The sequence below is a fragment of the Lingula anatina genome, chromosome 5, assembly GCF_051362555.1.
Source record: "Lingula anatina isolate TDL-2025a chromosome 5, LinAna3.0, whole genome shotgun sequence".
Lineage (NCBI taxonomy): Eukaryota > Metazoa > Brachiopoda > Lingulata > Lingulida > Lingulidae > Lingula > Lingula anatina.
Genome location: NC_141771.1, coordinates 25632020 through 25645188, shown reverse-complemented (window position 1 = coordinate 25645188; position 13169 = coordinate 25632020). Strand labels below are relative to the sequence as shown.

Here is a 13169-nt window from a genome sequence, read left to right as displayed (position 1 = left end):
TACCTTCCCTTGTTGTGCGTATTTTGTGTGTGCCAGCCAGCGTTTACGTGTGGATTTTCTGTTTGGAAAACTGTGTTTTCTATTTTGTTCAGACGTGCATGTAAGTTTTCTTCTGCCTGGGAAACTGCCTCGGCTGCGCTTTGTAACTGTGATACAAAACCATTGTTTTCTTTTAGCGTCGTGTTTATGGCTGATATTTCTAGGTGTGTTTCCTTCCTGGTAGCGTGTTCAGTTTGATCATTTAATATGGCATATGTGGATGTGCTTGTTTTGTTTTGTGACTTTTGTTGTCCCATGATATTTTCAAAAATCTCTTTCCCTGCACATACATTTTCAGTCCACTGTATTGCTTCTTCAAGGGTATGTGGACGACCCCTAACAATCATATCTTCAGCTAGTTTTTCATCTGCTAACCCTCTAGTATATGCTCTAACAATAATTTTCTCTACATCTGGTACCCTGTCTGTACCATATGCTCGTCTACTTGCCTCCGCAAATAATCTGTTGAATGTTGTTAACGACTCATTATTCGATTGTGTTAACATTTCTAATTCAACCTTCAATCTCTCAGGTTCGTTTACTGATAAAAACGTACGCTGAATAAATTCTCTAACCGTTCCCCATGTAGTACTCATTCTAGCTGGTTGCTTATTTAAAAATCTTTCAACTTCTCTTCTGAGAGCTCCCTTGGTCGTCTTAGTAACTAATTTAGCTACATTCCCGTCTATGTCCCTTATGCTAGGCAAAATTGCATCAACTTGATCTAAATATTCCCTAGTTTCACCATAATCCAACCCATCACATATCCTAATACCTTCAGCACTATCTGCTATTCTTTGATTCCAAATTTCACTTACCTGTTTTCCTTGTAAGCTTTTTGTGATCATTTCCAAACTTTCCACCAGCTTTTGGTCTAAGTTCCTGGTCGTCGTCTTTGCCATTGTTATTCGTTATTTTCCTCCGTGCACGTTTTTTGTGAAAATTTACTGGCTCGAGCTCGCCAAAAATATGTTGTGAACCGTCTAAAATGACTTTAACTTTAATTTATAACTGTACTGAATTCCAGTGTATCAATTTCCATTAACGAATTAACTAATCTATGGGCTCCGACATGACTCCAGATTCGACTCAGTCTTTCACTTTACGTGCACAGAGAAGCATAACAGAACAACCTCACATCTTCAGTCTCAGATCAAAAGTGTCTTTATTATGGACAAGTTTAAATATTTAAATGTATACAGACGCAAATTAGATAATAACATGTTGATTAACTTGACTACACGATGTGGAATTTATGCAGGATTCCACACGATGTGACTGAAAATGAGAACGAATGCATAGGTTATGATGAAGATGGATACGTCTTCACAGTGCATGCAGTCACCAAGAACATGGACCAACTCCCACGTTTTAAAATAGGGATGAACGGTAGGAAAATATTTTTATAGCAGATTCAGGGTCTACTGTTAATTTGATTTCTGAATTTGAGTACAATAAATCGCATCCAAGACTAACGTTACACATTTTTATTACTTAAATCAAGGCCTACGGCAGTGAAAGCAATTCAGTTCGTGTGTTGGGAAAATTTACATGGGCCTGTGGACATTTTCACATTTATTTATTTGGAGCTCATTTTGCACACTGTGCACACTAACCACAAACCCCTCGTAAGCCTCTTTAACAACTCTATTTAGGTCCAGCTTTCGGCGCGTATCGAGCGTTGGATCATGAAAACACAATCCTACCAGATGACGGTTGTGTATCGTCCAGGGCATATGACAACCCTGCTGATTACTTGAGCCGACACCCCACGCATCAGACTGATCAGTTATCATCAAGTACAGAGGAAACAATAGCAGAATAGTATCTTCATTATCTAGCCTGTACTTCGAAACCAAAAGTAATGACTCTTGAAATGGTGAAAGAGGAAACCGAAAGGATATGACACTTGCAGCGGTGAAAAATGCTATGGTCACAAATGACTGGACTCCACAAGGGAATTTCAGTATTTTCCTAAACATTTATCAGTGTCGTTCGGAGCTTTCTATCTCAAACCCTGATAGAATAATTCTGAAAGGACGACAAATAGTTTTGCCGAAAAGTTTATACAGCCATGCCGTGAGTATTGCACATAGCGGGCATCAAGGGATTGTGAAAACTGTTGCTTTACTACGTGAGAAGGTGTGGTTTCCTAGAATGCATAATCTTGTCGAAGACACAGTGAAATCGTGTAAACACTGTCAAATTTCAACGAAGATAACCACGCGAGAGCCGCTTCGCATGACAGAACTCCCAATCGCTCCTTCGGGCCTCATAAACTTATGCAGTAGTTTGGAATGTTTTGAGAATTTTTATATATTCTACGTTTATTTTGCTCAAGTTAAAATATTAATAGATGGAAACAGATATTTCTGAGTCGATGAAAATAGTCGATGAATCATTTTTTTATGTGCGTCCTATTTATCATTTGCGTAGCGTCATTATTAAGGCGCGGGAAAAGAGACAGAAAAGGGAGATAATATAACTCGTTTGCGCCCAGAAATCTCTGAAAGTTCCACCGTTATGTCTCCTGTATCTTCCGTCGTCTTGAAAATAGTCCTGAGTCGATAAAAAGAACCCGTATGTAAGCAGCCAGGGCCCCGGATGGAAGCTGGACAAATTGATAGTGCTTGGCAACGCTAAGTTTGTGCTCGTTGACTTTACGTTGTGCTTGTGAATCTAAGGTGCGGCTCGTTAATACCCCCGTCACACTAGAGGCAGAATGAACAAGAATGCCGTCGGAAAGACAATTCTTTGTGCATTCCTGGATATTCAAAGAGCATTCTAAAAATTCTGAGTGCATTTCAAATAGTTTTACCCATTCTTGTGGTCGGCCTGAATGTTAAAAACTTTCGAAGTGCATTCCAAGTGGAAAATTATCGAATGGCATTTGAATAGTATTCTAACAGCACTGTGACTGCATTCTTAATATACTCACGGCATTCCGACAGCATTCAAAACATTCTGATCACATTCGAGGGATATTCGAACTGGTACGACTTAAGGCCCCCGTCGCACTTATTCGAAACCAGCAGGAATCAAGGTAGAACCAGCCAGAATGAATAAATTGAAAAATTCGTGCCATAATCGGGAGGGAATTTCAAATTGCAGTCAGAATATTCCGAATGAAATTCAAATGCCGTACGAGTGTGATTTGACTGCTGGCCGAATACAGGCAGAAGTATGTAAGAAGATGCCTCGAATGATATATGAAGCGAACTCAAATGCAGTTAACTGCTCCCGGAATGGCTGCCAATGATGGTTTGAAATATAAAGAATTCAAACATAATGCAGCTGAAATACCTAAAATTCTTAATTAAAATTACTTTCTAACATGTTTAGAATGTTATATGATGCACAAAGTGTATAAATAACGCCACAGGAATGGTAACTGACCATAAGGTTTCGAATGCTGTCGGAATGCCGTGAGAATATTTAGAATGCAGTCACAGTGCAGTTAGAATACTGTTCAAATGCCATTCGATAAATTTCCTCTTGGAATGCACTTCGAAAGTTTTTGCATGACAAAAACATTCGAGCCGTTCACAAGAATTGGTAAAAATATATAGAATGCACTCAGAATTTTAGAATGTTTTTAGAATGCTATTCGAATATCCTGGAATGCACAAAGGGTTGTATTTCCGACGCCATTCTTAATCATTCTGCCTCTAGTGTGACGGGGATTTAATACTCCGCCAAAATGTTTCGAATGTGCCTCGGATGAGCTGAAATATTAATTTTGGTAGCAATCGAACTACACTGGAGCGCCCTTCAAAGTATATTCTAAATATTCTTACTGCCTTCTTACAGCATTATAAATATTCCTAGTTTTCCAACTACATTCGAACTGCCTTTCAGAGCTACACAGTCGAAAAAGCACTCATCATTCCAGGCGAATTCAAGCGCATTCTGAGTATTCCAACGGTACTCTTACAATAATTAAGGTCAATTTGAAATTTTTCCCCCGAATGTGGTTCGAATTTTAAAAATCCTTCGTTCGGGCTCATTCTTCTTCATTCCTGCTGATTCCGAATAAGTGTGACGGGGGTATAATATTGGCGTTTGCGCTCGGGAATCTCAGGCTCGTGCACGGCAACGGCAATTATCGTTTATGAGGCCTGTCCTTGGACAGAACTTAATGCTGATTATGGAGAAGGACCGAGTGGTCACAAACTTTTAGTGATAACTGATGAATACACACGGTACGTCATTGTTGAAATTTTGACCTCGACTTCAGCACAGAGTTATCCCACTGTTGGATAAAGTATTTGCGGAGTTCGGCATACCATCGGTATTAAAAACGGATAATGGGCATCCATTCAATGGAAATGACTTTGCGGATTATGCCGAGATAACCGGATTCAAACACCGAAAGATGACACCACTGTGGCCTCAGACAAATGGAGTATACGTAACAGAGCGTTTTATAGGTCCTTTGAAAAAGTCGATCAATGGCGCCATCGCAACTAAGTGCAACTGGAAACAAGCCATGAATGATTTTCTCCTTGATTACAGAACAACGCCTCATACTTCCACTGGTATTCCTCCCGCAACTGCTCTTTTCGGAAGGGATTTCGGCTGTAAACTTCCACATGTGCCTCAAACACCAAACACTGATTCTAAAATCAGGCTTAATGACCAAAACAGCAAGAAAGTGATGAAATACTATGCCGATCGTAAAACAAATGTTAAGAAATCTACGTTAACAGTGGGTGATACAGTTCTCTTGAAGAACACCAAATGCAAAAATATCCCAAGCACCATATGAATCCAAACCACTTACAATATGTCGTAAAAAGGGGACAATGATTACTGCGAGAGATAATTCCACGAGAAGAGAAATAACGAAAAACTCTAGTTTTTTCAAACGTTTTCATTAAGAGTTAAAGTTGACAATTTTATGAATCCAGTCGACGTTAAGTATTATATACATTTTGTGTTATTGTTTATTACATTTACTGTATATATGTTATGTGTTGTTCTGTCATAATATTCAAATTAAAAAAATAGAAAAGAAAAGAAGTACTGTGATGTAATGATGTAATAAGTCACGTGATGTAGGTCAGAGGTCATGAGTGTGAAGCGGGAAGTGGGGATGCGACGTGGCATGTGAGACATGGACTTTTAATTCTGTAATAAATATTTTAATCTTTCATGCAATTATGTTGTTACAATATCATAGTTACGTTCAAGAAAGCAGGGATTACAGAAGAAAAGTAGAGTCACCCAAGGGCAACGCTGTACGAAAAAATAATTTAATCACAGAGTCATTAAAGAATTTTAATCACAGAGTCGGATGACACCATCTTTCTTTGTAAGTACTGACTTAGCCAGTTCCTGGTTGTTTGCTCAGATTAACCCATTGCTCAACAAGAACCCCTGCTTCAGCTCATGACGGGTAGTCGGAAAGCAGGAAACGCTATCTTTCTATGAGAAGGTACGACCAAGATCAGCTGGAAAAAAAGGCACCCTTTCTGAAGCCTAAACTTGCATATACACGTCAGCGGCTAGGTTTCTCTGAGGAACACCAAACTGGTGCGATTTTCATAAGAAATGGCAGCCCAAAGGTGGACAGAACCACTCTCGTGTGCAGCAGATCCCATCTCACGGTCTTCAGCTAATCTCTTCCAAACTCGACATGAAGCACGAAAAATAAGTCTTTCATTATCAGAAAACCAGACATCGACGCCCCAGTTCACGGCAATGGAGTTGTCTGGTCCATCCCTGATGGCGTTTCTTTTTCTTTTGGGTCAAAACTGTTTTCCTTTTAGTATACCTTCTCTAGTGTATATTATTAAAGAAATACCCAAATGTTCTGTTCTGTAAGGTGTTAAATAGTCAATCATAAAACCTTTTAAACAGAAGTTTTTAGTGCCTTTCTAAAATCATCTCCTGAGCTTAAATTATTTAGTTCTAATAGTAACTGATTCAATTAATTCATACAACCACTTGTGTTAGATACGAATGTGTTATCTATACTAACCCTGACCCTGAATTTCACTGACCCTAATATAACCCTAACCCCTTGACTCTTAACTCAAACCCATGGGGTGGATGGTATTTATATTTTCTACTACTTTCGTTTATACCATGACAGTGAAACCTATTATGAGTGATGTGCACGGACTTGTTATTTGAAGTGCGCCTGGTTTGGGGACTATTGCAAGGGGAGGATGATATTTTAACACATTGTAATTTGTCTGCCAGATCATAGCAGGGGAAACCCGACACTGGCAAAGAGGCAGATATGCGATAATTACCCATCGAAGCCTGTTTTTAGCGTAATAAATAAATTGATTTCAGTTGTAATACTTAACAGCGCTCTTTGTCAAATTATTCTCATCGGGCTGATCATCGTTGCTGAAATAAAATTGTAACAACCAACACTGGAAATATGCATTAACCTTCCATTCCCTTGATATCACTTCAGTAGTTGTGAAATAATGGAAGATGTGATGTGATGGTAACAATTAAAAAATAAGCAGAAGTGCACATCCATAAATGACTGTGGCTTACATGGCTGTATAACCGTTTCACATGGCATTGGCTCTTTTTATAAACACCTTTGTCAGCTCTTTCAAAGGCAGTGCATCAATTTAATGTAGGATAATACCGATGAGTAGAGGTCTGGTATTAATAAATGATCATCGAACAGAGCAGCTTCATTTGTACATCACTAAACGCATTGCAAAATAAAGTCGGCAACTGCAAATAAACAAGTTTAAGTGCAATGTCCTCACTTTGTTCGAGAAAATCCAGTATCCGTATCTTTTTAAAACTTTTAAGTTTTGAAAATGACTATAAATCACATTTTCCAAAGGATGAATTATCTGTTTTAGGTGTGAACAAGACCACGGTGCCCAACATTTCAACAGTTGCTGCCTGCGCCGGACCAAGACTACATAACATCCACTTAAGTCATGAACGGAAGGTACCAACGGACTGCATAATACACGTAACATTACGTAGATAAAAAAAACATTTAACGTGGAGCCTCTTTCCTCGGGGAATGTTCATTATTTATATATATTGGCTTCCTGGATACTGGATTCCCCAATGTGCAGTCACCCAGGGCCGCTAACGTTAATGTGCTTGCCGAGAAACACTCTCTGGCAATCAATAAAAACCAATATGTGAGCAGCTGCGCACTGCGTATAGAACGTGTCCATGCCTGCTACGACTGCCGATATCTCCATACCCCTAATGTAAGTAACTCTGCCGAGTACAGACTGCAGGACACGAGACTCGTGTTTACTTCAGTACGTGGTGCAGTTGACTGATATTGTAAAGGTGTCCAGGACTGCTACTACTGCCGATATCTCCATACCCCTAGTGTAAGTAACTGCCGAGTACAGACTGCAGGACACAAGATCCGTGCTTACTTCAGTACGTGGTGCAGTTGACTGATATTGTAAAGGTGTCCAGGACTGCTACTACTGCCGATATCTCCATACCCCTAGTGTAAGTAACTTCCGAGTACAGACTGCAGGACACAAGATCCGTGCTTACTTCAGTACGTGGTGCAGTTGACTGATATTCTGTTACTGGCTGTGGAGAGGCTGCTGGTCTCTATAGAACATTAAGACAATTTTCGTTTATGTTACTTCCAGAAAGAAGAAAGTGCAGCTTCAACACTGGAATAGACGTGTATTATCCATTTATCGGATTCAACGAAAGGGAAACTATAGAAGAGAATGTCTGAACAGGACAAATACAGTGACGTTGAAAGTGCCTGGTTGACATGTAAACATAATCACATTGGAGATACGGTGACAATCAACATAGCAGGCACACAATTCCGAACGCTGATCACCACTTTAAACAAACTGCCTCTTACAAGATTAGGGAAACTCTCCGCGGATTTCACGTACAGTGCACAGCCTGTGCCAAATGAAATATATTTCGATCGGGATTCTATGTACTTTCGGCCCATTCTGAATTTTTACAGAACAAATATCTTACATTTCCCCCATGATTTGTGTGTTCCATTGATACGACTGGAACTGGAGTTCTGGGGGATATCAGAGTGTGATTTGGCGCCATGTTGCCAAGAAATTTTGGAGAACTTCGACATTCTCGAGAAGGAAAAGGGAAAATTAGAGAAAGAGTTCAATTCCTTCAAAACCATCAAGACAACGCATTACGAAGGAGGCTGCGATTCTTGGAAACAACGAGTGTGGACATTTCTTAATGATCCCACTTCATCTCGAGGGGCCAAGGTAACGATTGGCTTCTTGCTTACTCTAACACATGATGTTTGACATGATGGACTCGGGATATCTTTTTATTAGTTATATCACCGGTTTCGTAGCAGTTGTGTACCCGTCCGTTCAGGTAATAGTAGTTGTGCTGATATATATATATTGTTAGGGCAGCTACTCCTTAATTTATTGTGATCAAATTTCTCTGTGATAACCTAGAATTACCCCCGGCAGGCTTGTTCTGTTTTCATTGCGCTTGTCTGATCATCTGTCTGTCTGTCTGTCTGTCAGTCTTTATGTCTGTCTGTTTTCAACACGTATGGACATATTTTAATAAAAGTTTAGGATAGGTCAGAAATGGGTTAGATCTTTGTTGTGATCCAATAATGAATTATTCAGTTTATTCATTTATTTATTTTTGATGAGAATTGAGTTCATTATTAGTTAATAATAATGATGAGAATCGAATTATCAACAAACTTATAATAAATAAGAAGAAAAATCGAGCTTCCTTGGCGGAGGTCTGAGTTCTCTGAGTGCTTTCCTAGATGTTATTGTAGTTGTATTTGTTGTTGGTGTTGTTTTGACATCATTTCCCATCCGTTCTCTCCAAAACAACCGCCACCAAGAAAGATCACTAAAAGAAATGTCACGTTTTGTATCTTATTCTTTTGTTTACTTAAAAGAATGATACACATATGTATGTATATACATGTACGCTATTGCTTAAGAGGTTGTCACACCCTTAAAACAGCTTAAAAGAGACTCTCTCATTTCCCAAATAGCATTTTGATAACAAATGTAACCCCAAATCAAATCAACAATTGAGTAAAATATGTAATGAGATTTCTGGTAATAAAGGAGGGGAGGAGGGGTGGTGGAGGAGGGGGGGAGGAGGGGGGAGGAGGAGGGGTGGTGGAGGGGGGGTGGAGGGGGGGTGGAGGGGGAGGAAAGGTGGTGGAGGGGTGGTGGAGGAGGGGTGGTGGAGGAGGAGGAAGGGTGGTGGAGGGGTGGTGGAGGAGGGGTGGTGGAGGGGGGGGGGAGGAGGGGTGGTGGTGGAGGGGTGGTGGAGGGGGGGGGAGGAGGGGTGGTGGAGGAGGGGTGGTGGAGGGGTGGTGGAGGAGGGGTGGTGGAGGGGGGGAGGAGGGGTGGTGGTGGAGGGGTGGTGGAGGGGTGGTTGAGGGGGGAGGAGGGGTGAATATTTGTAATAAAGAATTGAACTTTGTTAGGTCATGTTGAGAAACAAAAAAGCACAAACCGGGTACATGTACAGTGTATGTCTGTGTTTGTCGTTTTTGTATGTCTTATGTATACTTATCAGATTTCCATATTTAAAATGTGTTAAAATGTTCTTCAGGTATGGACAACATTCTACCTTCTACTTTTGTTCACTTCTATCTGGACCGTTGCGCTGGACAGTATCGAGGGATATCGCGTTGAACGCCCAGTGAACACATCTTTGTTGAAAGACAATTTACAGTTCAGCGATCACCAAATGCTCTACTTGCAGAAAGGTTCTCATCCGTTTTTAATCTACGCAGATATCGTCGTCACATCTTTATTTACGTTGGAATTATTGGTAAAGATTTGCGTGACACCAGATATGCGTGGATTCCTTAAAAACGTGTTCACAATTATTGATTTGCTGTGGGCAGTTCTCCACTGGTGCTGGTTTACCATGTATATGACAATCATCGACACACTGGTAAATCTAGGCTCCGTGGTTCCAGTGTATCTCTTGACCTTTTTGGGAATGATGTCACTAAGTCTGCGTGTGCTCCGATTGTCACGTATCGTCTGCTACTCTAGCGGCCTCCAGGTCATGATCTTGACGCTGAAGGCAAGTGGCAAAGAAATCGGACTCCTAATTCTGCTTCTTCTGATGGGGTCCATGGTATTTGGGCCGCTCATTTTCTATGCAGAAATGTCAGTTTCGTCGCCCAACATAGAAAATATTCCCGTTGGCTTCTGGTGGGCAGTAGTTACCATGACAACCGTTGGCTACGGTGATATGTATCCAAGCGCAGTAAGCGGATATGTGGTTGGTGGTGTGTGTGTGGTGCTGGGTATGGTCTTCACTGGGCTGCCTATTTCCGTTATAAGTGCCAATTTCACCAAATACCAGGCGTTTGCGAGGTCGATAAGGAGCCAGGAGAGGAAGGGGAAGACCGGTGAAACAGGAATGGAAGTCCGCGAGGAACTGTAGTCCGCTTACCATTACTTTGTACAGGTTCGTCCTATATACTAACCCCAATACTCCAACCAACCCTAACCTGTACTTATCATATTGGACCCCAGACTTCCATTTCTAGGACTCCCATTCCTGTCACAACAGCCAAAAATATGCACTTAACTCTTCCAATGTAATGGTCTTAGGCCAGGAAGCACCTGTATTTCAGTCGTTTCAATAGCCATCTCGACATTTTTACTACTTGTGGCGTTAATATAACAAGGAACCGTTATTATCGCCTTTACACCATATGAGCCATCTGTCGGCATTTGTTGTTTGATCTTCTAACACTATATGACATATTTTATCTTTAACGCAATTTTTATCTTACCTATTGATTAGGTCAAATCATAACGTAACGCCAGACTGGAGACCTATGGAGACCTACATGTTACTGACTTTTACCTTGCAACAGACATTTATTCTAATATTTTAGCTTTTTATCGATTGATGTTTTGAAATCATTTTATTCTGTTACTCTTGTAAAGTCTACTGAACACTTTAATGTATTTAAGACTGTAATGATGCCGTTATCAATATGTTGTAGATGTACAGCAGCTGGATACCTGGATTGTGCTTGTACATTATTAGATGCTTGGCGTGTGAAAAAATCACAGGTACTGTTGATGTTCGTAGTAAATATGCCATTATATCAGCAGCTTGGTGATGTTCATTACAATAAGCTGGTTGGTTATCCCTGCGATCAAAGTGCAGAGATAATGACCGCAAATGACTGGAATGTATCAGACTTACGTACTTGTTAGAAGCCGCTAAAGTGGAAAGATATTCAAAAAGGTCGTCCGTTTGCTGTACTATTTTTTAGGGAATTGTAAAAACGTCCAAAACAAAAAAGCTGAAAGCACAAAGCCCAGGTTCTGTTAGCCCACGTTGTAGATCGTTGAATAGCGTAATTTTCTGGTGATACTATAATCTAAATACCATGGAGTCACATTACTGAACACTGGGAGGAAGTCAACCATATTTGAAATAGGTCTTACTTTATTTTGCTGTTGTACGGAACACATGTCACACATGTGCAGTTCATTACTTAAATCTGGAGGGGAATTCACGCTTTATTTGTCATCAATATCCATGTCATGTTACCTTACCAGTAATTTTTAGAACTACAAATATCTATCCAAATATGCATTCAATATCCAAACTAAGTCATTGGCAGAGAAAACTGCTTTAGCTGCAATCCAAGCATTAAAATAAAATAAAATGTATGACAACTCTCTCCGTCGGTCAGTTAGCTTCCCATCATTTATGGATCCAAAGGGTTCGGACGAATGATAATAATACATTTTTTAATCTTTCCCCTGTGAGTAACCAACGAAGCCATGTTATTGATCTGCTTCATGTACGGATTGCGGCCCACAGCAACGACACAAATTTTAATTCCTGAAATGACATAGCAGTTTATGTACTAGAATAAAATAAGTAATGAGCGAAATTGAATTAAAATTAATGTACTTGCAGCCATTAAACTGAAGACCTCCGGTAGTTAATGGGATAACAGGTTCCTTGACTTTGAAATACAAACCTTTCTTCTTCATCGCCTCTGCCGTATTCACCGGGTTCCCGTTACCAGGCTTACCAACCGTATGTTTCCCGTCAGTGAATATAAATACCAGGCGTTTACCATCGTCATGGAGTTCGGTGTCACACAACTCCAAAGCCTTCTTTGTATGCGTTAAGATACCTGTAAATACATGTATGATAAAGGCTACTAGAGTATAACACCCGTAAATATATATTTTCAATAAATCTTACTAGTTTTATAATGTTTTTGATAACCCAGTGAAATGCTCTTGCCCTCTTATTAATTGTTACCTAATATGCAATTCACAGGTGGGTTCATTTGGCACAGGTGTGTCTTTTATTATGACTGTATTACCTAAGTGCTTAGTTACTAGTTTCGATTTTCAAAAACAAAACCTAGCGACTCTTTTTAAGAACGACTCTTACAATCCGTCACGTTAGAGGGATACACTGTGTTTTAATAAGGAAACCCAGAAACTGGAAGCCCAACGACTCTCTGTTTCGCGGGATTCTGGGTCATGTTACACAGGCCTACACTGATGCTCATAAGTTAAGCAACGCCCCGATTTTTTCAAAAGTTTCTTCTATCATGATTATTATTTCATTTGTTGGTGGGATTATGCATATTTCTTTCATATTTTATAAATAACTCATTCAAGTTGTATATTTCGGTTAAAGAAATACACCACATAGCTTATTGTAATAATCAAAATAACTTAATTAACCAAACGGTACTAAAATATGCCAAACCATGTGTCAAAAAAGTATGCTCACACAGCAAAAAGTACGTGCTGATTACAACAGCTTATTATGAAAAAAATAAAGTTCAATCGTCTAAGAATTAGTTTTAATAAAAGAAGACTGTAGATAATAGATAATTCATGGTCTATTATGCAATAAATATCGGGTGTGTATTTGCTACCAGCTTGGACACTTGACTTGGTGCTACTTTTTTGTTGCCTCAACTGTGGCTTTTGACGAGGTCTTTCAGATGAAAGTTCAGCTTCTAAAAGATGCCTGTTGACTGTCTGATTCGAGCCCTTCCTAATCCAGGCCAGATGTTCCTCAGTTGTTTGGCCGATATGAACTGGTCCTGGTGGCATAATCGAACCAGATATCTTCATCTCTTGCGTCAGTTAATATTGGTCTACCAAAAG

At 39.9% G+C, this 13169-nt stretch overlaps 1 protein-coding gene and 2 long non-coding RNA genes across 3 annotated transcripts; 2 read left to right on the top strand and 1 right to left on the bottom strand.

Moving 5' to 3' along the window:
* The first annotated feature begins 1289 nt into the window (after window positions 1-1289).
* Window positions 1290-5192, top strand: LOC147761997 (uncharacterized). The gene is made up of 2 exons (XR_015334418.1): window positions 1290-1428; window positions 1695-5192. It is a non-coding gene; the product is annotated as an uncharacterized LOC147761997 (long non-coding RNA).
* Window positions 5193-7062: 1870 nt separating this feature from the next.
* Window positions 7063-12119, top strand: LOC106170019 (potassium voltage-gated channel protein Shaw-like). The gene is made up of 2 exons (XM_013549733.2): window positions 7063-8258; window positions 9598-12119. Exons 1-2 carry the CDS (start codon window positions 7734-7736, stop codon window positions 10444-10446), a joined length of 1374 nt encoding a protein of 457 aa, XP_013405187.2. The 5' UTR covers window positions 7063-7733; the 3' UTR covers window positions 10447-12119.
* Window positions 11526-12429, bottom strand: LOC147761996 (uncharacterized). Its single transcript, XR_015334404.1, has 2 exons — window positions 12014-12429; window positions 11526-11871 (listed from the first exon to the last, which is right to left on the bottom strand). It is a non-coding gene; the product is annotated as an uncharacterized LOC147761996 (long non-coding RNA).
* Window positions 12430-13169: the final 740 nt, after the last annotated feature.

What these genes read in the sequence shown, in the direction of transcription:
- LOC106170019 (XM_013549733.2), top strand. Translation starts at nt 7,734, where the DNA reads ATGTCTGAACAGGACAAATACAGTGACGTTGAAAGTGCCTGGTTGACA. An exon ending in CTTCATCTCGAGGGGCCAAG is followed by an intron (nt 8,259 to 9,597) that starts GTAACGATTGGC and finishes AATGTTCTTCAG; the next exon opens with GTATGGACAACATTCTACCT.